General features: G+C 41.1%; 1 protein-coding gene across 1 annotated transcript; it reads right to left on the bottom strand.

The window, feature by feature from the left end:
* Positions 1-1063: 1063 nt before the first annotated feature.
* LOC110506272 (zinc transporter ZIP1) lies at positions 1064-22668 on the bottom strand. Its single transcript, XM_021585710.3, has 4 exons — positions 22200-22668; positions 16802-16932; positions 15395-15709; positions 1064-4123 (listed from the first exon to the last, which is right to left on the bottom strand). The coding sequence occupies exons 1-4, from the start codon at positions 22312-22314 to the stop codon at positions 3770-3772; spliced, it is 915 nt and encodes a 304-aa protein (XP_021441385.1). The 5' UTR covers positions 22315-22668; the 3' UTR covers positions 1064-3769.
* Positions 22669-24790: the final 2122 nt, after the last annotated feature.

The raw sequence follows: 24790 nt of genomic DNA, 5'->3' as shown, positions 1-24790 counted from the left end.
AGGCGGCTGCAGCACAGGTAACTGGGTCTTCCTTTCCTGTGTCGGTCCTCATTAGAGCCAGTTCCATCATAGCACTTGGTGGTTCGACTGCACTTGAAGAAACTTTCAAAGTTGAGAAAATAGTACAAATAAAAAATCCTGGAATGAGTAGGTGTGTCTAAACTTTTGACTGGTACTGTATATTGTTTGTTCACACTATGGGTGGGTTTCCCAGACAGATTTGTATTTATTAGGGATCCCCATTAGCAGCTGCGAAGGCAGCAGCTACTCTTCCATAAGATGTATTTTTATGTTTAAAAAAAATCTGATTCTACTACTTGCATAATTTACCTTATGTGGAATAGAGTTCCATGTAGTCATGGCTCTATGTAGTATTGTGTGCCTACCATAGTCTGTTCTGGACTTGGGGATTGTGAAGAGACTCTGGTGGCATGTCTTGTGGGGTATGCATGGGTGTCCGAGCTGTGTGCCAGGAGTTTAAACAGACAGCTCGGTACATTCAGCTTGTCAACACTTCTTACAAAAACAAGTACTGATGAAGTCAATCTCTCCTCCATTTTGAGCCATGAGATATTGACATGCATTTCATTAATATTAGCTCTCCGTGTACATTTAAGGGCCAGGCATGCTGCCCTGTTCTGAGCCAATTTTCCTAAGTCCCTCTTTGTGGCACCTTAGCATGCGTTCAGATGCGACAAAATTAGGGTCTGTAGGACCTGTCTTGTTGTTTGTGCTGTTAAGGCAGAATAGCGCTTTATTATGGACAGACCTCTCCCCATCTTAGCTACTGTTGTATCAACATGTTTTTACCATAACAGTTTACAGTATAGGGTTACTCCAAGCAGTTTAGTCACCTCAATTTACACATCATTCATTACAAGAGTTAGTTGAGGTTTAGTGAATACAATGCTTTCAGTTAAAACAGCCCATGAACATCTAAAACATTGATGATGGCCTGTCAATGACATATGAGATGTACAGGGGGGAAAGGGTTGAGGTCAAGTTCAGACATGAAATAAGAATTACATTAATCAGAAGAAAAACAACTCAGAGCCATACAGAATTTGGAAACTTAACTTTGTTTTAAGGAGCAGGGAACTGTCACGGATACCATGTTAACACCAAAAGTTCAAAGACAGTTAAGAAGAAAGCAAATGACAATGTTATGGTCATGGCATGTTTAGAGATGAGTAGGCTTGGCATGGTGACGCCCAGGCTCTCTGCGGTACAAGTAAACAGCCAACAGCTGGAGATGCTGTGTGGACATGAAATCTGTAACTAATACTCCCACCTAGTGGCACAAATGGCTCAGTAATAAACCATATACTTTTAATCAACTCATTGAAATTATGGCTAATGCTCCACTAGAAATTACACTATACAGAATAAATCAAATCAGTAAACATTGTAGTAACAGGCACAGACAGGCAGGTCTAATGTAACTACAGTTACACTAGGCTACCTGCCGTTTGGGGCGGCAGGTAGCCTAGTGGTTAGAGCGTTGGGTTGCTAGATCGATTCCCCGCGCTGACAAGGTAAAAATATGTCGTTCTGCCCCTGAACAAGGCACCGTTCTGAGGCCGTCACTGTAAATAAGAATTTGTTCTTAACTGCCTAGTTAAAAATACATAGTGCTTAACGTACACCTGTTTGTGATGTCTAATTACATATTTAAAGTTGTATATGCACGCAATCTAAACCTCATTACCCAAGATGACCATTTTGTTACTATTATCAAAATGTTACCTTTGTTTGAAATTGTTCATCCCACAAACTGCGTCGATTGTAATGCACAGGAGGCTGCTGGAATGGAGCAAATGGAACTGGCATCAAACACATGAAAACCACGTGTTGGATACCATTCCACTAATTTTGCTCCAGCCATTACAAGCCCGTTCTCCCCAATTAAGGTGCCACACTATACCTACCGACGTAACTACATAGGTTTGGGGACACTTAGGCTGCGTTTACAGACGAATTCAGATATTTTGCCTATAATTGGGCAAAATATTAGAATTGGGCTGCCTGTGTAAACGCAGTCAGACCATCCAGTTATTTCAGGACACAAATCACAGGCTGACGATCACTGAATCTCAATTCCTCCAGCCTGCCCACCTACTAAAATTAAAACCCCATTGCTTCTCTTAGTAATCATGATGAGCGTGCATGTACCAAAAGCATACGCAATAGACACACTTTAAACAAAATCGTAGTCAACTTGTTTAATCATTATTTTACTGCAATAGTGTCAGAGGAGATTGGAGGAATAAGAGGAAGCTGAGGGTCACTTGTGAGTGTTATAAACTTGACGCCTTGTTAACACAACAGAAACATGACTCATGGCTGGGATATGGAAACTATCAACACAATGAGGAACAGAGTGAGGAAAACACATGGTTTAGTTGAACTTCTTAACCTCTCTAAAATAACTTCATAATCTCTTTAAATATTATGGTCTCTAAAAAGTGATCGGATTTTTGCTCCGTGATGTGGCACTGACAATACACTCTCTCGATTGCATCATGCCGATTACTAAAGGAATGACGCCTCCACGCAAAAAGTGATGAGGTAAAAACGACACATACCAAGATGGTGTTTTAACACTGAAGGACAAGTGTCTCTCCCTACCAATCACTCAAGTATGTCATGTAAAATAATACATTGTAGACATTCATCATTGATATACTTAGGTACATTTAACACATCTGTTGATTTCACAGACAATATTGAGGTTCCATGCAATGTCTTAAAAATAAATACTGTAACATTTGTCACAATGCTTTGTCTTTGCATATTAGCCAACAAGGCGAAACATCTGCCGATGTGCCCTTGAGCAAGGCACTTAATCCTAATTTGCTCCAGCGGCACCGTACTACTATGGCTGACCATGTAAAACACATTTCATTGCACCTATCCTCTGTTTGACAATAAAAACAGCTTTAGTCATTTGTAAGGCATTGTATAGTTCAAGGTGAAAACAATTTGTTCCACAACAGCGATAAAACATTTAATACTTCAATTTAAACTGGAGGCTGTAAAATAGTGCTCACATCCAAAAGTGTAAACATGATGCAATTGACATTTTAACCTGTATACATAAGACAGATTCATTTGACTATTAAGAGATGTTAGTCTGGGTACCCATCTTTTTAGCTAACATTCCACTCCTTGCCACACCTGTCATTTGCTAAAGAGACCAGGCAATCATGGCCGTTTGAACAGCTCTTTTTTTCAGTGATCCTCAGTTATGTGAAAAAGATTACAAAACAGCGATTGTTAAAGAATATAATAAGAACCACTGGTATGTATGCCACAGAATAAAAACAACCAATATTGCCACCGTGTACTTATTTTCCCAGTGCTGAAACAAATCAATCTAAGACGTAGAACCTATCTAATATAATCTATTTGAAATCATTAAAAGTTCTTAAAATGAAAGACTGTCTTACCATCCTTGGCTGTAAAATTAAAATCTATGCTAAAAGCAGTATAAAAAACAACAGGTATCACAACCTTAAAAACAAAAATACTGAGTAAGAACAGCTATGACCCTCAAATAAAAGTGGCACACTGGTGCAGCCAGACATGGGCACAGTAATCTCCCCTGCACACACCCTGCAGAAAAAAAATGATTTTTTTTTTTATGTTGGCCGTCTCCCTGAGACACCTCCCCTCATGGCGACCTTAGTACACAACATCAAGTCCCATGAATCATATGAGCCACCCCCATATTCCTGCTAGGTCAGTTGCCCCAGTGGGTGACATGCTCTCAACCCAGGAAGGTGAGGCCCGCCATGACGCTGAAGCCGAGCAGAATGAAGAACACCTTGAGCAGCTGGTTCTCCGGGGAGTTCAGCTCGTGAGGCAGGATCTCCATGAAGGTGATGTAAATAAAGGTCCCGGCCGCCAGCCCCTCCAGGATGGCCTGGATCAGAACGCCTGCCGCCAGCTGGGCCTCGATAACCCCAATGCCCACTGCGATGCCCAGCGGAGACATCATAGCGAAGACGCCCACGTAGGCCGCAACCCACATGGGCGGGACTGCGCTTTGCACCAGCTTCACCGATAGGCTGAACACAATGATGCTCTTGTGGACCACAATGGCAATGCAGATCTCTAATACCTGGATAAGATGGAGAGAAAACTAGATTAAAATTAGGTTGAAATTCATCTCCTACTTCCTTTTTATCATTTCAGTAAGATGAATAAAGCTGTATAAATATCAACACAAGCTGTATAAATTACACATCTGTCATTTAGAATTCTTTGAAGTCTAAAAACAGGTTAGCTTAAATAATCACTTCAAGTCAGATCTTTCTTTGGTTGATCAAAGACTTAGTTTAAAAAAGGACAAATTCCAAAGTTAATAAAATGGTCAGATGTTCAGACTTGAAAAGTAGTCTAATATCAAATTAAGTTCACATCCCAGGCCATCTGTTTTGTAGATCCAGGGTAGTATTCACTACGAAACAAACGGGCCAAAACAAGGAGGGACCTACCTGAATTTGCCCAAGAAACACTTGTTTTTGCTTTCACTATGTTTGGTTTCCACAACATCGCAAAATAGTTTTGCTACGGAGTCTAATGAATACGACCTTGCTATAGTCCACAATCCTAAATAAATTGAAAATAAAATAATTTCCTATGCTCTTTTCCATTTGAGGTTGAGGCTAGAGCTGGATCTATACAACCGATGACATCGTCTGTCATGACGAGTCAACATCCTGTTTGAGATCTGAAAATGTGACAACTTGATTTGAATGTAATTTCCCTTTAACAGTTAAGTTACTTTGTCTTTCCTTCTCTTCTTTCCACCACACATGAATCAATGTGTCAGCAACTTGCATGCCTTTATAGTGTATTGATTTATAAACTCAGCAAAAAAAGAAACGTCCCCTTTTCAGGACCCTGTCTTCCAAAGATAATTCGTAAAAATCCAAATAACTACACAGATCTTCATTGTAAAGGGTTAAACACTATATCTCATGCTTGTTCAATGACCCATAAACAATTAATGAACATGCACCTGTGGAACGGTCGTTAAGACACCGACAGTAGGCAATTAAGGTCACAGTTATGAAAACGTAGGACACTAAAGAGGCCTTTTACAGACACTGAAAAACACCAAAAGAAAGATGCCCAGGGTCCCTGCGCATCTGTGAACGTGCTTTAGGCATGCTGCAAGGAGGTATGAGGACTGAAGATGTGTCCAGGGCAATAAATTGCAATGTCTGTACTGTGAGACGCCTAAGACAGCGATACAGGGAGACAGGACAGACAGCTGATCGTCCTCACAGTGGCAGACCACGTGTAACACCTGCATAGGATCGGTACATCCGAACATCACACCTGCAGGACAGCTACAGGATGGCAAAAACAACTGCCCGAGTTAGACCAGGAATGCACAATCCTTCCATCAGTGTTCAGACTGTCCGCAATAGGCTGAGAGAGGCTGGACTGAGGGCTTGTAGGCCTGTTGTAGTAAGGCAGGTCCTCACCAGCAACAATGTCACCTATGGGCACAAACCCACTTTTCATGGACCAGACAGGACTGGCAAAAAGTGCTCTTCACTGACAAGCTACAGTTTTGTCTCACCAGGGGTGACGGTCGGAATCACGTTTATCGTTGAAGGAATGAGGGTTACACTGAGGCCTGTATTCTGGAGCGGGATCGATTTGGAGGTGGAGGGTCCGTAATGGTCTGGGGCAGTGTGTCACAGCCTCATTAGACTGTGCTTGTTGTCATTGCAGGCATTACAGGGAAGACATACTCCTCCCTCATACGGTATCCTTCCTGCAGGCTCATACGGACATGATCCTCCAGCATGACAATGCCACCAGCCATACTGCTCATTCTGTGCGTGATTTTCTGCAAGTGTTCTGCCATGGTCATGGAAGAGCCCGGATCTCAATCCCATTGAGCACATCTGGGACCTGTTGGATCGGAGGGTGAGGGCCATTCCCCCCAGAAATGTCAGGAAACTTGCAGGTGCCTTGGTGGAAGAGTGGGGTAACACCACACCGCAAGAACTGGCAAATCTGGTGCAGTCCATGAGGAAGAGATGCACAACAGTACTTAATGTAGCTGGTGGCCAGACCAGATACTGACTGTTACTTTTGATTTTGACCCCCCCTTTGTTCAAATCAAAGTGTTTTTCTCACGTGCGCCGAATACAACAGGTGTAGGTAGACCTCACAGCGAAATGCTTACTTACAGGCTCTAAACAATCGTGCAAAAAAAGTGTGTGTGTAGGTAAGTAAAGAAATAAAACAAAAAGACATTTGAAAATAACAGTAGCAAGGCTATATACAGACACCGGTTAGTCAGGCTTAGTGAGGTAGTATGTACACGTAGGTATGGGGGGGGGGGAACACAATATAAATAGTCCAGGTAATCAAGTGGTTGTGTACATTGTACATTGTGTGCCCCCCACCAGGAGTCTTATGGCTTGGGGGTAGAAACTGTTGAGAAGCCTTTTTGTCAAAGACTTGGCACTCCGGTACCGCTTGCTATGCGGTAGTAGAAAGAACAGCCTATGACTGGGGTCCTTGACCATTTTTAGAGCCTTCCTCTGACACCGCCTGGTGTATAGGTCCTGGATGCCAGGCAGCCTTGCCCCAGTGATGTACTGGACGTACGCACTACCCTCTGTAGTGCCTTGCGGTCGGAGGCCGAGCAATTGCCGTACCAGGCAGTGATGCAACCAGCCAGGATGCTCTCGATGTTGCAGCTGTAGAACCTTTTGAGGATCTCAGAACCCATGCCAAATCTTTTTAGTTTCCTGAGGGAGAATAGGCTTTGTTGTGCCCTCTTCACGACTGTCTTGGTGTGTTTGGACCATTCTAGTTTGTTGTTGATGTGGACACCAAGGAACTTGAAGCTCTCAACCTGCTCCAATACAGCCCCGTTGATGAGAATGGGGGCGTTCTCGGTGCTCCTTTACCTGTAGTCCACAATCATCTCCTTAGTCTTGGTTTCGGTGAGGGATAGGTTGTTATTCTGGCACCACCCGGCCAGGTCTCTTACCTCCTCCCTATAAGCTGTCTCATTGTTGTCGGTGATCAGGCCTACCACGGTTGTGTCGTCTGCAAACTTAATGGTGTTGGAGTCTTTCCTGGCCATGCAGTCGTGGGTGAACAGGGAGTACAGGAGGGGACTGTGCACGCACCCCTGGGGAGCTCCAGTGTTGAGGATCAGCGTGGCAGATGTGTTGCTACCTACCTTCACCACCTGGGGGCGACCCGTCAGGAAGTTCAGGATCCAGTTGCGGAGGGAGGTGTTTAGTCCCAGGTTCCTTAGCTTAGTGATGAGCTTTGAGTATACTATGGTGTTGAACGCTGCGCTGTAGTCAATGAATAGCATTCTTACATAGGTGTTCCTTTCGTCCAGGTGGGAAAGGGCAGTGTGGAGTGCAGAGATTGCATCATCTGTGGATCTGTTTGGGCGGTATGCAAATTGGAGTGGGTCTAGGGTTTCTGGGATAATGGTGTTGATGTGAGCCATTACCAGCCTTTCAAAGCACTTCATGGCTACGGACGCGAATGCTACGGGTCTGTAGTCATTTAGGCAGGTTGCCTTTGTGTTCTTGGGCACAAGGACTATGGTGGTCTGCTTGAAACATGTTGGTATTACAGACTCAGTCAGGGACATGTTGAAAATGTCAGTGAAGACACCTGCCACGTCCTGGTAATCCATCTGGCCCCGTAGCCTTGTGTCTTGACCTGTTTAAAAGGTCTTACTCACGTCGGCTGCAGAGAGCGTGATCACAGTCGTCCGGAACAGCTGATGCTCTCATGCATGCCTCAGTGTTGCTTTCCTCGAAGCGAGCATAGAAGTGATTTAGCTCGTCTGGTAGGCTCGTGTTACTGGTCAGCTCGCGGCTATGCTTCCCTTTGTCGTCTAATAGTTTGCAAGCCCTGCCACATCTGACGAGCGTCGGAGCTGGTGTAGTATGATTCAATCTTAGCCCTGTATTGACGCTTTGCCTGTTTGATGGTTCGTCACAGGGCATAGCGGGATTTCTTGTAAGCGGCAGCTCTACCCTTTAGCTCAGTGCAAATGTTGCCTGTACTCAATGGCTTCTGGTTGGGGTATGTACGTACAGTCACTGTGGGGACGACATCCTCAATGCACTTATTGATAAAGCCAGTGACTGATGTGGTGTATTCCTCAATGTCATCTAAAGAATCCCGGAACATGTTCCAGTCTGTGATAGCAAAACAGTCATGCAGTTTAGCATCTGCTTCATCTGACCACTTTGTTATAGACCGAGTCACTGGTGCTTCCTGCTTTAACTATTGCTTGTAAGCAGGAATAAGGAGGATAGAGTTGTGGTCGGAGTTACCAAATGGAGTGCGAGGGAGAGCTTTGTACGCGTCTGCGTGTGGAGTACAGGTGATCTAGAACTTTTTTTTGATAGAGATTTGGTAGAACTGATTTCAGTTTCCCTGCATTGAAGTCTCTGTCCACTAGCAGCGCCGCCTCTGGGTGAAAAGTTTCCGGTTTGCTTATTTCCTTATACAGCTGACTGAGTGCGGTCTTAGTGCCAGCATCTGTTTGTGGTGGTAAATAAACAGCCACAAAAATTATAGCTGAGAACTCTAGGCAAGTAGTGTGGCCTGCAATTTATCACAATATACTCTACTTCAGGCGAGCAAAATCTAGAGATTTTCCTTAGATTTCGTGCACCAGCTGTTTACAAATATGCACAGCCCGCCCCCCCTCGGAGTGTGCTGTTCTATCCTGCCGGTGCAGCATATGTTGCGCTAGCTGAATATCCATGTCGTCATTCAGCCACGATTCTGTGAAACATAGGATATTACAGTTTCTGATGTCCCGTTGGTAGGATATTCGTGATCGTACCTCGTCTGATTTATTGTCCAATGATTGCACGTTGGTGAGTAATATTGAAGGTAACGGCAGCTATCCGACTCGCCTTCTGCGGGTGCTGACGAGGCATCCGGCTCTTCGTCCTCTGTACCTGCGGCGCTTCCTCTTGCGAATAACTGGGATGTCGGCCCTGCCGGGTGTGTGGAGAATATCATGCGAGTCTTGCTTGTTGTTGAAAAAAACCTTTATCTAATCCGAGTTGAGTGATCGCTGTCCTGATATCCAGAAGCTCTTTTCTGCCGTAAGATATGGTTACAGAAACATTATGTACATAATAGCACAATTGTTTTCGTAAAACTGCTGCCATTTCTTCCTGTGCCACTACTCAATTTCTGTTAGTCACGTCTGTGGAACTTGTTCAGTTTGTCTGAGTTGTTGAATCTTACGTTCATACAAATATTTACACGTTACGTTTGCTGAAAATAAAACGCAGTTGACAGTGAGGGTGTTTTTTTTTTTGCTGAGTTTGGTAAAATATCTCAGGACCTTGTCATTAGAATCCGCTGACTTGGTGCATGGTGTGAGTTATTTTATACTAAGGATGTGAGAGAAAGTGCATGGAAATCATGCATGAGTCTCACTTTCTCTACTCTAAATCTCCTGACACCACGGGTGATTGGAAATAGTTTTCCTAGGGCTTCCTCCTAAGCACAGAAAACACTTTCACTATGCCTTTGTGATGGAAAGAGACTTCCCTGAATAGCAACAAAGGACAATACAGTGAAAAGTAGAACCATGTGAAGAAAAAGTCCAAGAGCACATCACATGAAAAGCACGAGTTAGAAACATGTACTGCATTTTTTTCCCCAGATAGAAATAACAATTCTCAATGTACAACTTGATAAGAGCTTTTGATAAATTCTAGGTAAATAAGTAACTAGTTTGGGAATTGTAAATATATATTTTTTAGATAAAAATCACTGGAGACAAATGTGAAGCCAATCATATGGCAGCAACCTGCATAATGAGAGTTTCTTAGCAATTTCTCGCATGGAATAGCTTAATTTCTCAGAACAAGAGACTGATGAGTTTCAGAAGAAAGTTCTGTGTTTCTGGCCATTTTGAGCCTGTAATTGAACCCACAAATGCTGATGCTACAGATATTCAACTAGTCTTAAGAATGCCAAGTTGGTTTCTTTAATCATAACAGTTTTCAGCTGTGCTGACAATTGCAAAAAGGGTTTTCTAATGATCAATTAGCCTTTTAAAAATTATAAACTTGGATTAGCTAACACATGCCATTGGAACACAAGAGTGATGGTTGCTGATAATGGGCCTCTGTAAGCCTATGTAGATATTCAATAAAAAAACAAAAACAGCCGTTTCCAGCTAAAATAATCATTTACAACATTAAATGTCTACACTGTGTTTCTGATCAATTTGATGTGATTTTAAAATGGACAAAAATATATATTTAGTCCCCATTTCGTTGTCTTTAGCGGATTTCACTCACGAACCTGCAGCCACTAGCTAGTTTGTCAGTTGACGTCCGAAGTTTGCTCCGTTCTGCCGCGGACCAGTGCCACAGAGTTCTATTGACGAGTGACCACTTGATATTCCATTCACGCCAAACATGCTACATTCTCAGAGTAAATTGGGGTTTCAAAATTGTAGACATGGGGTTTGGATTATTATTTTTTTTTTTTTTTTTTTTTTGACATATTTGAATAAACCTTTAACGATCTAAATCACTTTAGGGGTTAACATCCTAAAGTCTATATAAACCTATAACTTCATATTTACAAGTTATTCAGATATTTCAGAATGACAGTTATCTGGCTAGCGTATCATGCTTTGTGACATTAGTCATCTCTAGTTTTTAATATTATTTACCAGGGAAGTCATATTGAGACTAGTCTCTTTTACAAATGAGCCCTGCACAATACAAAAACAGTCAAGTATAGGTCAACATACATCGACAATATACAGAACAGTCAATTAAAATAAACATTCATTACAAAAATCCTCTGTCAGCTGTCTGAATTGCCCTACGGACTTCAAAGCATGATATAGGTGTATTTATGCAGTTGTTCAAATGCACAGATACATTTGTATATCTCCAAAAGAAACTACCGGTCGTAAGATAATATATTTTCACTTATTGCAGCTGCATGCTTGTTGTGTTCTCTATGGTGCACTCGTCCGTTCGTGAGCAGGCTGCTCGTTCTAAATAGTCCAATCTGTTTTGCATTTCATTTGAGGCTAAATTATTATGTATTATATTAAGTTAAAATTAGTGTTCATTCAGTATTGTTGTAATTGTCATTATTACAAATAAATCTGCATCAGCTTTTTTTGGTCCTCCAATAAATCGGTATCGGCGTTAAAATCATAATCGGTCGACCTCTAGTTTGGACCCCAGAAAAAGCAGCTGTTTTTATACCTAATCTTATGCTTTTGTTCACCGTATGACATGAGGCTGAGAGAGAATTCGGCCATTTTAAAGCTAATTTCCTGCAATTCTAGGGCAGAGGCCCACCTGTTTTGAGCACCACACTTAGGTAAAAAAAACAATTATCAAAATAATTTTTTTGGGGGGTGGGGGCTTGTTATTTTGGCATTAATGTGTAGCAGTTTGCAAACAATGAATTTTTTTATTTTCTTTAAAAAAGGCATTGAGTTAATAAAGCCACGGTCTATTTTTTGCTTTCTTGAGTAAGGCAGCTCCAAAACGCAGGTGTTTGAGCCTAGCACAGTGCTTTCTGTGGTGGTGGCCAGCAGAAAATAGAGCCAGCAGAAAATAGAGTGATGCACCTGATTGGCTCAGTTCTGTCAGTCATGGGACAGTATGTCCCCAATTCTAAGACTAGAGCTCAAAAATGTTAGCCCCTTGGGTTCTGCCATAGAGTTATATTAGAAGTGCCCATCCAAGAAGGCTCAAGGTCATTGGCCACAGATATGTGATTTGATGTAATTCTTTCTATAGTAGCTTTGATTGGACTGATCATGTCAACATCTTACTTTAGCTAGCAATTATCAGTTATCAAGTCGACAATCTACTGGAAAATCCTTGTCATATGAAGAGAAAACCTATCAGTGCCCATCGGCCATTGCACATAAAGATTACACAACAAGTTGGAAATCGCAAATTCAACAATGAGTCATTTGGAAGGAATCTCTGGCTAACTGCAGGCGTTGCAGAGAACCGTATAACGTTAGCCTGCTATTCAATGGAGTGGCTGTGTTTTTTTCCCAGAGTTCCCACCATAAAACCAGAGAATACCAGACTTTGATGACATTTGCCCACAAAGGACCACTGCGCCTCCTTCACAAGGTGAGTCCAAAAATGTATTGTATGCTGCTGCTTAAATTATGTAATATGCAAGGGAGAAACGTATACAGTAGCTGAGAAAGTAATAGTAAGCATGTTGTGTAGTAAGATGCTAGTAGCCAAATAATTGTCTATTTTCACCAACGCAGTATTGTAAACACAACGTTAGTTGTGGTGCTTGGCTTGCATGTGCAAATTCAGCACACACACAACATTCTATAATAGAATTGTGTTATTTGACAAATTAAAGGCTTAACGTGTCAAATAGTGTTATGACGTGTATTGTTTTTGACACGCAAATACCCAAACAACGTTCAATGTGCCTCACCCTAATAATTTGGTCTATTTTCACCTGCTACTGTTTAATGCTTTCACCTGTTCTAACTTGGTGGTGCACAAATAGCCTATAACCTGTTTTAGAGAAATGTAATCATTTAATATTGTAAAAGCTTTTGTCTGTTTATATGCCCCATTTATTTATCCTATGGTTCTGACTGGTACAGGGAGTACACTAAGAACAGCCCATGTTCTGAATTCTGTCGCTGTACATTTCAAAGGTGCTGAATAAAGTTATATTGACTACGTCAGTCGTTGCTTACTCATTAATGTCTTAATCGAAATTATGGATTGCCCCTCAACCACTTGTCGACCCCTTATGCCATAATATGTAAATCTCAATTGTCAGTAGAAACCACATTTGTTTAAGCAAGTCTGCCATATTAGCTGTTTAAAAAAATATTTTTTTGTTGTTGTAAAGGCAGTAAATGAGGTTGAATGAACTGTTTCGCTGCCAGACAAGGCTCCGCTGAAAGCCAGGTTTAGCAGTGGTAAGGTGTTGGGAGAGCTTTATATAGGCCATAACAGTTTGTGGGCATCGTTTGTCACCGTTATAGTGCAATGAATGTATTATTTAGTGTTGTGTAGTGGCTTTGCTGGCATGCATTTCACTTTCTTTTTTTTTTTTGGGCCCACCAAGAATTACATGCTAAAATCATCACTGGAATGGTCCCACCTGATCTTGCCTCCTCCAACAGCCTTCCATCTTTGAAGACATGTATTATCATTGTTAGAGCAGCCACTTGAGCATCTGGTTAATATAATAGATAATCTGTGGCTATAAGGACATGCCTGGTGCCCAAAATTGATGACACATGAGTTGAGAGTTGAGTGGGGATAAACGGATTTGGTTCAGTCAGTCGTCGTAATGAGCCCTACCCAGCTAGCTGGTTTATACTTGTGGCTAGAAATGTCAGCAAGAATTTGAAACATGTCTGCCAAATTTGGGACTTGGGAGTATTCAGAATCATTCTGTGTTTTTATTGGACTACAAAAGTAATAAATATGCTTTAGCGGTCACCCTGCCCTGATATGAGCTACTACACTTAAGTGGCATCTAGATTTTCATATCATACCATACTTCTCACATCCCATGATTTACAGTATTACCAGCATAGCCCACAAGGGGTGCTAAATGCAAGAAAAGCCCATTTAGCCTCTACTACCAGAACGCTAAAAAAATTTGCACAAACTTGTAGCAAAATCTCAAACTAATCTAACGAATAGCAAAGACAGACAAACCCAGCTCAAAGTTATACAAGCATAGGTAGTAGCTACCGAATGTCATTTTCAGTGAGTGTGGACATTTACAAGCCAACAAGAGAAACTGTGCAAATGAATAAAGTTGATGCAGGCTTTTCTGAAGGAATAGCAGCATGTGTACACGGAGCAGAGGGGTGAACAACAGAGAAGGGGAAAAAAAAGCGCTAGTAGGAAGCACAGGGCATAACTTATCCAGAGCTCTTTGACATCTGGCAGAAAGTCATTCTAAAAGATTTGATGGCAAACATTTAGTAGTGAATTGCATACAAGTGTAACTTCATCCCCTCATGTGCGCTGCACAACAGAGACTCACCGCTTAGATATACACTGAACAAAAATATAAAAATGCAACATGTGAAGTGTTGGTCCTATGTTTCATGAGGTGAAATAAAAGATCCCAGAAAAACGTATTTCTCTCAAATTTGTTTACATCCCTGTTAGTGAGCATTTCTCCTTTCTCAAGATAATCCATCAACCTGCCAGGTGTGGTATATCAAGAAGCTGATTAAACAGCATGATCATTACACAGGTGAACCTTGTGCTGGGGACAATGAAGGCCACTCTAAAATGTGCAGTTTTGTCACAATACAATGCCACAGATGTATCAAGTTGAGGGAGCGTGCAATGGGCATGCTGACTGCAGGAATGTCCACCAGAGCAGAATGTCAGTACGTCCAACCTGCCTCACAACCGCAGCCTACTTGTATGGCGTTGTGTGGGTGAGTAGTTTGCTGATGTCAACGTTGTGAACAGACTGTCCCAGGGTGGTGGTGGGGTTATGGTATAGACAGGCATAAGCTACGGACAATATACACAATTGCATTTTATCGATGGCAATTTGAAAGCACAGAGATACAAACCGTGACGAGATCGTGAGGCCCATTGTCATGCCATTCATATGCCGCCATCACTTCATGTTTCAGCATGATAATCTACGGCCCCATGTTGCAAGGATCTGTACACAATTCCTGGAAGCTGAAAATGTCCCAGTTCTTACATGGCCTGCATACTCACCAGACATGTCACCCATTGAGCATATTTTGGATGCTCGAGATCGACATGTACGACAGCATACTCCAGTTTCCACCACTATCCAGAAACTTCGTACAGCCATTGAAGAGGGACAACATTCCACAATAAACAGCCGGATCAACTCTAATCGAAGGAGATGTCGCGCTACATGAGGTAAATGGTGGTCACACCAGATACTGACTGGATTTCTGATCCATGCTCCTACCTTGTGACTAACAGAGATATATACATACACCCAGTCATGTGAAATCCATAGATTAGGGCCTTATGAATATATTTCAATTGACTGATTTCCTGTAAAACAGTAAAATCTTTGAAATTGTTACGTTTATATTTCTGTTCATTATAAATAATACAAATTGTATTTTCACTTGAAGAAAATAAGTAGTTGAACATTATTGGAATGCATTTGAAAATACACTTGGAAAGAAATGGCATGCATTTGCAATGCATGGGTGCATTTGTTTTAGCCGACCCAGTGCCACAGGTGGGCAGACATTTCCCTTTTAGGACCAACGGAATGGTCTAATATGTTCTCCGGGCAAGCTAAAACTAATCGACCTATTGCGCAATTTAAGTAGAGCTCGCTCTCCAGCACCTACCTTTGAGTCTGTGGTCTGCAGTCCGATGGCCAGGCCCTCAAACACAGAATGGAGGGAGAGTGAGAAAAATAGCATGAATGAGCGAAAGGAGGAGTGGGCCTGGAGGTCCATGTGGACGTGGTGGGCACTACCCTCCAGGTTGGTGGATGCGGCTTTCCCCTGCCCATGGCTGTGCCCTTTGGCCCGCATCAGAGGTGCTCCCTCCTGGTCTGACCCTTGCATGGCATCTTGTCTGCAGTTCAGAACAATCCTCTCCATAATGAGCACAGTGAAGAAGCCTGCAGCCATGATGAACTCTGGGAGGGGGAAGCTGGTCTGTTTGAGAAAGAGGTGAAAACAACCAAAAGTAGGAGTTCTGTTTAAATAAACGCTAAGGATAAGGGATATATACACACACTACAGTTCAAAAGTTAAGGGTCACTTAGAAACATCCTTGTTTTTGAAAGAAAAGCACATTTTTGTCCATTAAAATAACATCATATTGATCAGAAATAAAGTCTAGACATTGATAATGTTGTAAATGACTATTGTTGCTGGAAACGGCTGATTTTTTTATGGAATATCTACATAGGAGTGATGGTTGCTGATAATGGGCCTATGTTCAATGGCACGTTGTGTTAGTTAATCTAAGTTTATAATTTGAAAAAGGCCAATTGATCATTAGAAAACTCTTTTGCAATTATGTTAGCACAGCTGAAAAATGTTGTTCTGATTAAAGAAGCAATAAAACTGGCCTTTTTTTTTAGACTAGTTGAGTATCTGGAGCATCAGCATTTGTCAGTTCGATTACAGGTTCAAAATGGCCGGAAACATAACTTTTTTTCTGAAACTCAGTCTTTTCTTGTTCTGAGAAATTAAGCTATTCCATGCGAGAAATTACCAAGAATCGATGTGTACTACTCCCTTCACAGAACAGCGCAAACTGGTTCTAACCAGAATAGAAAGGAGTGGGAGGCCCCGGTGCACAACTGAGCAAGACGACAAGTACATTAGTGTCTCTAGTTTGAGAAACTGATGCCTCAAGTCCTCAACTGGCTGCTTCATTAAATAGTACCCGCAAAACACAAGTCTCAACATCAACAGTGAAGAGGCAACTCCAGGATGCTGGCCTTCTAAGTGACCCCAAACTTTTGAACAGTAGTGTATCTCATAAGTAAGTGGTCCTTAACACATCACCAGGTATTGAACCTGTGGATTAATGATAATAATTTCTGCACATTTCCCCATGTGGGAACACTGTTTTACAGATACAAAAACAAAAGTATAACTTATATCTATTATAACACTTAATACATTGGTTTGTGCCATGGATAGTCATATAGCTTTTGTCATTTTACAAAGGGGATGGGAGTGTGGCCAGGTATCAATGATTCTTTGTGATGTTGCTGACAGACAGAAGACACTTACGTCCACACTCCTTGCGGCCAGCTCAGCATTGATGTCTGACAGGTAGTCTGGGATGATGTCCAATAGACAGGCAGCCAGGAAGACGCCTCCGGCAAAACAGCTGATGAAACTCAGGACCACCCGATGGGTTTCTACATGATACAAAACGCTACTGTTTAATGCTCAACATAGACAGAACCTGGGGTTTTCCCTGACCAGGAACTACTTTGGGCCCTGATCAGGTGATCTGTTAATGAACCCAGAGCTCTTCCTATTCAGGTCACATGGTGGGGTTAGAAAATAAATATATAATTTTTAAAAAGCCTGACCCTAGCCATATACAGTGCCGTCAGAAAGTATTCACACCCCTCGACTCCCCCCTCCCACAAAAAAAAGTGTTACAGCCTGAATTTAAAATAGACTGGATTTTTTACAACTTCATCAATTAAAAGTATTCAAACTCAATTTTTCAGATGAACTACATGTTCACACAAATGGTTCTCCAATCGAATGTGTTCCCGCATAGAAATACTTAGGCATTTGGATTGATATGGATATGACGTTTAAAAAAAAAACAGATCAGCTTGTTAAGGAGCTAAGATTTAAAAAAAAAAGTTGGCTTTTTCTACAGTAGGAAGCATATTATTCAGTCAACCTTTTTAACCCTAACCCTTTTATCTGTTCTTGATTATGGTGACATTCTATCAAAGAGCAGCTGCTACTACTACTCTTAAACCTTTGGATGCCATCTACCATAGTGCACTCTTTTGTTACAGGTTACAGTTTATCACTGCATCCTTTAGCAAACGGTTGGCTGGACTTAGCTAAAGACCTGTAAATCTCTACATTCCTCCCTTTTTGTTGACAAGGCCCTACTTCAGCAGCAAAGGTAGATAAGACGGAAGTAGACACTGGAGTTGCCTAACTCGTTCAAAAGATTGGTTAATGGCTACCTGAAGTCAACTGAAGTTGTCTGTTTAACTTAGGTTGTGAATCAAGGAAACTATGGATTTCTTTCAGTTAATGTGACATAAGCTGTGATATGAATAATGTGTGAATATCTGATGACTGATCATTTCATCTGACTTATGGGTCTAAATCAGCTGTTAACCCGTCAGAAAAGAGACACCTTATGGAGATACCACTGATAAAAAAATAAAAATAAAACTGGAAGTTATCAAGAAGTGCAATCAAACACTCTGGGAGCACTGTAATGAAAACGGCCATGATAGCTCCTAATGTCACCCTCTACTTAAAGGGGGAAGAAAAAGGAGAAGCAACAGAGATAACCATCATGCAGAGACCTGAAGTATTGAGCACCATTGCACAAACACAGAAGTGAAAACAACTCCTCAGCAAATCAGCCATTGCAAAACAAAAGCTGTCTTAATATGTGACTGAAGGGATGGTATTGGCCCAAACGGTCTCTTATCACAGAAAATGTTATGGTCCTTCATTGTTTTAGTAATGCCCGGAGTCATAGTGTATAATATATATTGACAGCCGGACATACAGAGACTGCTGGGCCTAAAGAGAAAGTTAAAAGCAGGGGTATATTCACTAATAACCAAACTGAGGCAAATAAGCTGAAACTGGGAGGGACCTAACTGAACTTGTACAATAACAAGACATTTGTTTTTAGGCCTTTTTAATATATATATATTTTTTAAATGGTTGCTCAATGTTAAAATGTTTGATTTTTGTCTACAAATGAAATGTATTATTACTAGTTTCCGTCGCAAAAAGTTACGGTTTGCACTAACCTCTGACCCTAAACAGGGCTGAATTCAGTCTTTTTTTTTTACATTCTGGAATGTTCAATTGAACGGAAATGGTGCTATACTGAATGACCAGTTGAAAAATGGGGAGGGGTTGGTTTGTGAACGCTGTCAGCATGGCCACTGCCCTTTAAATACACCTCTCATTGCTTCAAGCCACGCCTACCAAACGGACCTCAAAGTTTGTACAAGAACGTTTTGGGGAAACATGTCATTCAGTACAAACTGTTCTGCAACGTATCAAACATTCAACTGAACTGAATGCACCTCAGTTGAAAAACAGGGAGGGGTTGTGTTATGGGTTGGGGAATGCTGTCAGCGTGGCCACTTCCCTTTAAATACACCACTCAGTGCTTCAAGCCACAGCCACCAAACAGGAGCAAACGTGTGGGTTGATTGTTCACTGGAATGTGCCATCTCAAGGGGCTTTATCCCTGTCAGGTGACTCTAGTCCAGTGGTATTCAAAGTTAGCGGCCCTGGAAAACTGCAGTAGGGTCACCAGTAACTGTATTTTTAGGAGTACAGATTATTGTATGGGACAATATACAAATATAGAGAAAGACCAGAAAATAAAAATGTTGTAAATGTATTTATTGGTTTCTTTTGATTTTTTAAGGTTATTTATTGATGTAAATTTACCGATTTTTGGGTGGGGTAAAGTCGGGAGAAATCCTGGCAGAAAAAAATCATGGGTTCCCCGCTGAAAAAGTTTTGAATACCACTGCCCTAGTCTGTCTCCTTGGAGGAGACTCGATGATTCCTCACCCTAAGAAATCAATTAAGCAAATTTGCTAATCTAGGCCTAAATCAATTATGCAAATGGCATAATTAAGCAATAAATCCCAAGGGGGTGTGGTATATGGCCAACATACCAGAGGTAAAGACTGTTAGGCACCACGCAACGCGTAGCCCTTAGCCGTGGTATATTGGCCATATATCACAAACCCCAGAGGTGCCTTACTGCTATTATAAACTGGTTACCAATGTAATTAGAGCAGGGATAATAAGTGGTTTTGTCATACCCATAATATACGGTCTGATTTACTATGGCTGTCAGCCAATCAGCATTCAGAGCTCGAACCACCCAGTTAATAATACATCGCACACTTCTCAAGCAAAATAAGATAATTTTTAGAGAGAACACCATTGTTACCTACAGGGGTTGGAACTGGTTCAGGGAACAGAAGCAAAAACAGTAAAAGAACATTTAAGGAACAGAACTGATAATGAAAGTGATCTATACTGTTCCGGAACAGAACTGTTACTTTAACATTGTAACCAGTTCCCAAACTTTTATTTAAATTAAATGTTTGTCACATGCGACAAATAAAACAGGTGTAGACCTTGCTTACTTATGAGCCCTTAAAAAAAATGATTGCATTGTTGGTTATTAATAATAAGTAATGTTGTTTCGAAAATATACTAATTGACTCAGTACTGGAAACCCTTGTATATAGCCTCATTGTTATTTTATTGTGTTACTATTTTTATTTATCAATTTTTTAAATAAAAATTATAATTCTGCATTGTGGGTTAAGGGCTCGTAAAAAGGAACTCAAGTTCTTCGGCGTACACATCACAGACAAACTGAAATGGTCCACCCACACAGACAGTGCACAACAGCGCCTCTTCAACCTCAGGGGGCTGAAGAAATCGGTCTAGGCCCCTAAGACCCACAAACTTTTACAGATGCACAACAGAGCATCCCGTCGGGCTGTATCACCGCCTGGTACGGCAACTGCACCGGCCGCAACCGCAGGGCTTTCCAGAGGGTGGTGCGGTCTGCCCAACACGTCACCAGGGGCAAACTACCTGCCCTCCAGGACACCTACAGCACCCGATGTCACAGGAAGACCAAAAAGATCAAGGACAACAACCACCCGAGCCACCGTCTGTTCACCCCGCTATCATCCAGAAGGAGAGGTCAGTACAGGTAAATCATAGCTGGGACCAAGAGACAGAAGCCGTTTTTTCACTCTCAAGGCCATCAGACTTAAATAGCCATTACTACGCAGCTTCCACCCGGTTACGTAACCCTGCACCTTAGAGGCTGCTGCCCCATATACATAGACTTGAAACTTCCACTTTAATACTGGAACACTAGTCACTTTTATAATGTTTACATATTTTTGTTTTACTCATCTCATATGTATATACTGCGTTCTATTATACTCCATTTTAGTCTATGCCACTCCAACTTTGCTCATCCTAGCATTTATATATTCCTTAATTCCATTATTTTACCTTTAGATTGTGTGTATTGTTAGATATTATTGCACTGTTGGAGCAACACACACAAGCATTTCGCTACACTCGTAACATCTGCTTAACAAAATTTGATTTGTTAAGCTAAATGTAAAAATACATTTAGCTTTATTTTTTATGGAACAGAAAGAAATCGAACCAGTTCATAACTTTATTTTGCTGGTGGAAACTGGAACAGAAAAAAATAAAAAAAAACGTTTCTGTTCACGATTGGAAAATTATTACTTTGGTTCCAACTCACGGTAAGCTATACACAGATATTTTAGAGGCATCTCTTTCAAAAGTAGACTTATGTGCTAGGTTTGTACTACGATTAACCAATCAAACTAATCCATAGTGGATAAATACATAAAAAATAAAAATAAATCCATAAAGCTCTGAGCCTAAGCTCCATATTTTGTAGATGACTAAAAATGATGAATTAATAACATTTGATTGAAATGTAAATTGCACAGGTACCCCCTAGCCTAGTTGCTGTTGTTTTAGGGTTAGGGTTGCTCTTTAATTATGTGTAATTATGTGTTACTTTTCAATTTCCATTTTTTTGGTTCAGTTTATTTAGTAAATACTTGAACACATTTTTTCTTAAAACTGCGTTGTTGGTTAAGGGCATACAATTAAGCATTTCACTCTAGGGTCTACACCTGTTGTAATCTTTGATTTTATTTGATAAATTGCCATTTGACGGTTTTAAACCAATGGAAGAAACAAGGATAAACACAAGCCCACAGCAAACACTGATTGGATTTGGCAAACACTTGCATGCAACTGCCTAGTTCAGTGGCAGAATGGGGATTCGATCCGGCAACCTTTCGGTTACTGGCCCAACGCTCTGACCACTAGTAACCGAAAGGTTGCTGGATCGAATCCCTGTTCTGCCAATGAACAAGGCAGTTAACTCACTGTTCCCCAGTAGGCAGTAATTGTAAATAAGAATGTGTTCTTTTAACGGACTTGCGGCAGGTTGAACGCTTCCTTCGCTATCGAATAAGCGTTAAAAACACGTTTCCAATTCCCGTCTGTGAAAGTGGGAGTTACGTGGTATTTTACTCACGTGACCGAGAATGGACTACATGGCAGCCCACAGGCGGAAAATGGGACACCCTGGATAAAAACGTGTTTAAAAAGCTTATTTGATAGCGTAGTGCACATCAAACACGAATCGTAAGTATTGTTCTTATAGATCGATAGGATATGTATGTATCTTGTTGACGTGAAACATTGTTGAAACCCAATAGTTTAGGTTTGGTCGATGAAGGAAAGGACGCAACGAGCCACCAGGCTTGTTGTGGGAAACAGCAATTGCATACGGGGTTACAACATGACTAGCTAGCTAGTAATTTTATACATTTGTAGGTTACCTACTGAAACTTACCCGTCCCACTGGTTTCTCTGAACCACTTCATCCGAGCAGGAATAAATCCGAAAAATAGCGTCAGGAGCAACAAACCCACGAGGGCACCTATTTTCACCTGTAACAAGTAGTCCATCTCGATTTGTTACTACCGGACAGAATCAAAACTAACTGTTTTAGGATAATCCTGTTAAATAGCGATTTAAATAAAATAACAATGAGATGAATACGCCATACGAACAGATTTGCGCTACTGAAAAACAAAAACCTATGCTATTCGAAAAGTCATATCCCTGCTATATCGGCAATTTCATAAGCTAATTATGCGCCTGTTAGCTACATGTTTACACTGTCCTGCAATTTGTTGGAGAACTTTGCGCTACTATTCTTCTGACCAGTGTTGCCAACAAATGTTCAGGTTAAGTTGCTTGAGGCACGTTGATTTGTTGCTAAATAACGTTGTGATGTCATTGCGTGATAACGTAAGTCTGCGTCTTTACGTTGAATACACTAACGTTACTCATATTGACTGGCCATCTCGGCAAAAAATATGATTTGACATTTGTTCAGGTACAGACTCCCACTCTTTTCTGTACAATTTTGATTGATACATGTTAATTGAGTTATGTTCTGTTCAAGATCAAACATTCGTGACCAACTATATTCATTGGGTTTGGCTCGTCGAACACGTAAATCAAATCAAATTAATTTATATAGCCCTTCGTACATCAGCTGATATCTCAAAGTGCTGTACAGAAACCCACCCTAAAACCCCAAACAGCAAGTAATGCAGGTGTAGAAGCACGGACTGCTGCTGCAGTCAGCCAACAATGATTTCCAATTTACTGAAATTGGCCTGCTGCTGCCTGTGCACGAGTTGAGCGCCTGCTACTGACATCACTCACAATGCACTTTTGCATTCAGGCACGTGTGTTGTGACTGAGTGTGACAGAGAAAATCGTTGTGTCGTTTAGAGGGAAAATGCATGCATTTGAGCGTGTCACTTTTCCAAAGTTGCTAAAAGTTCCAAATATATTTTCTATGCTAATTTTAAGAATACACTACGATTTTCTTACACAGGGCAACTCATTGCGGAGTCCACAGACAGTTACGAATCTTTCCTAGGCAAATTATGACGCCTGACTTGATTCTTGTGACCAAACGGGGAAATATAATCAATGATGATGTCTCACACCATACAAGGCCTACTAGGAATTTGGTACCTTTCAGTGTGTTCCACAATGTTTTATATATTTTCCATGGTAAGCCTAGTTCTAGTTGTTACACAGCTTGATGATTATTTGAATCAGCTGTGTAGTGCTAGGGCATAAACGTCCCTCTTATCTAATTGTGCTGTTAAAATGTAGACACCTGAAGTTTCCAAACCCGTTCACGGGATTGGTTACTCGAGGTTCCTATTGCAGGGATGGGAGACTCCTGGCTTCTGTAGGAGTTGTCACACTTTTTCTCAATCCCAATGAAACTACTTACATTCTAAACTGAGGTCATGATTAGTTGATTATTAGAGTCAGGTGTGTTAGTTGGTGCAAAAGTGTGACACCAATCAGGCCTATGAGGCCTTGAGTTTCCCAAGCTTTATAGGGTCTCCATCGAGCTAGGTAAATCTGCTTTTAATTTTTCCAGATTGCTGGAAAAAAAATCAAAATTTATTTCCTCTAGATGTTCTGGTGCTGTTCAGGCAATTAACTATTGATTGGGGACTTATTGAGGGGGATTCCCATGACTATGTTTTTGTATTTTAATGTGTATTTGCTGTATTATTATAAGGGGTACATTTTTTAAAAAGAGACCTAGGTCTCAATGTCTTCCCTGTTTTTAAAATAAAGATGAAATAAAAAATGTCTCAAGGCTAAACCTGTCTCCTCCCCTTCATCTACACTGACTTACGTGGATTTAACCAGTGACATCAATAAGGGATCATAGCTTTTGCCTGCATTCACATGTTTGGTCTGTCATGGAAGGAGGTGTTCATAATGTTTTGTACAGAGTGTATAGCCGGCTCATTTGGATGTGTATTCTACCTGTGATCCAAAATCAAATGTTACTTGCTAGGACAAGGAGACATCATGATATTACTTTTGTCTTTACACATCTATTCACTACTGGCCACTACCCATCAAGTACTGAGCAAATGTCCAAATTAACAAAATTCCCTGCATTTGCATTGCGAATGTTGCTTTGATGGATACCAAACACGTGACATGCAACGTTCATGTGTCATACAAAGTGGGTAATGTTGAACCCCCAACTCCTGTCTGTCACTCACCCATTTAAATATCTTAAACATATATAGTTTAAGGTCTGGCCTGTACCTTGTGAATATTCCCTTTTGATAGCACAAATATTCCCATTTGTTCTCTCTGCTATAAAATATGGTTGTTTTTCAGAATTACTGCCACTGACATGTTGATAAATGTCTGAGCCTACAGCCCACTAACAGTTGACCAGTCCCACACACACCTACAGTACACTCTTCTCCCCGCCCCCACTTATACACATACAATTCAAAGAAGATCTAAGTCTGTATTCACAAAGTGTCTCAGGGTAGCATTGCTGATCTAGGATCACTGATCAGGTCCCTCTATGTAGTC

The sequence above is a fragment of the Oncorhynchus mykiss genome, chromosome 26, assembly GCF_057628025.1.
Source record: "Oncorhynchus mykiss isolate SJ-2025 chromosome 26, ASM5762802v1, whole genome shotgun sequence".
Classification (NCBI taxonomy): domain Eukaryota; kingdom Metazoa; phylum Chordata; class Actinopteri; order Salmoniformes; family Salmonidae; genus Oncorhynchus; species Oncorhynchus mykiss.
Note: the sequence above shows the minus strand (reverse complement) of the source record. Positions and strands in the feature narration are given on the sequence as shown.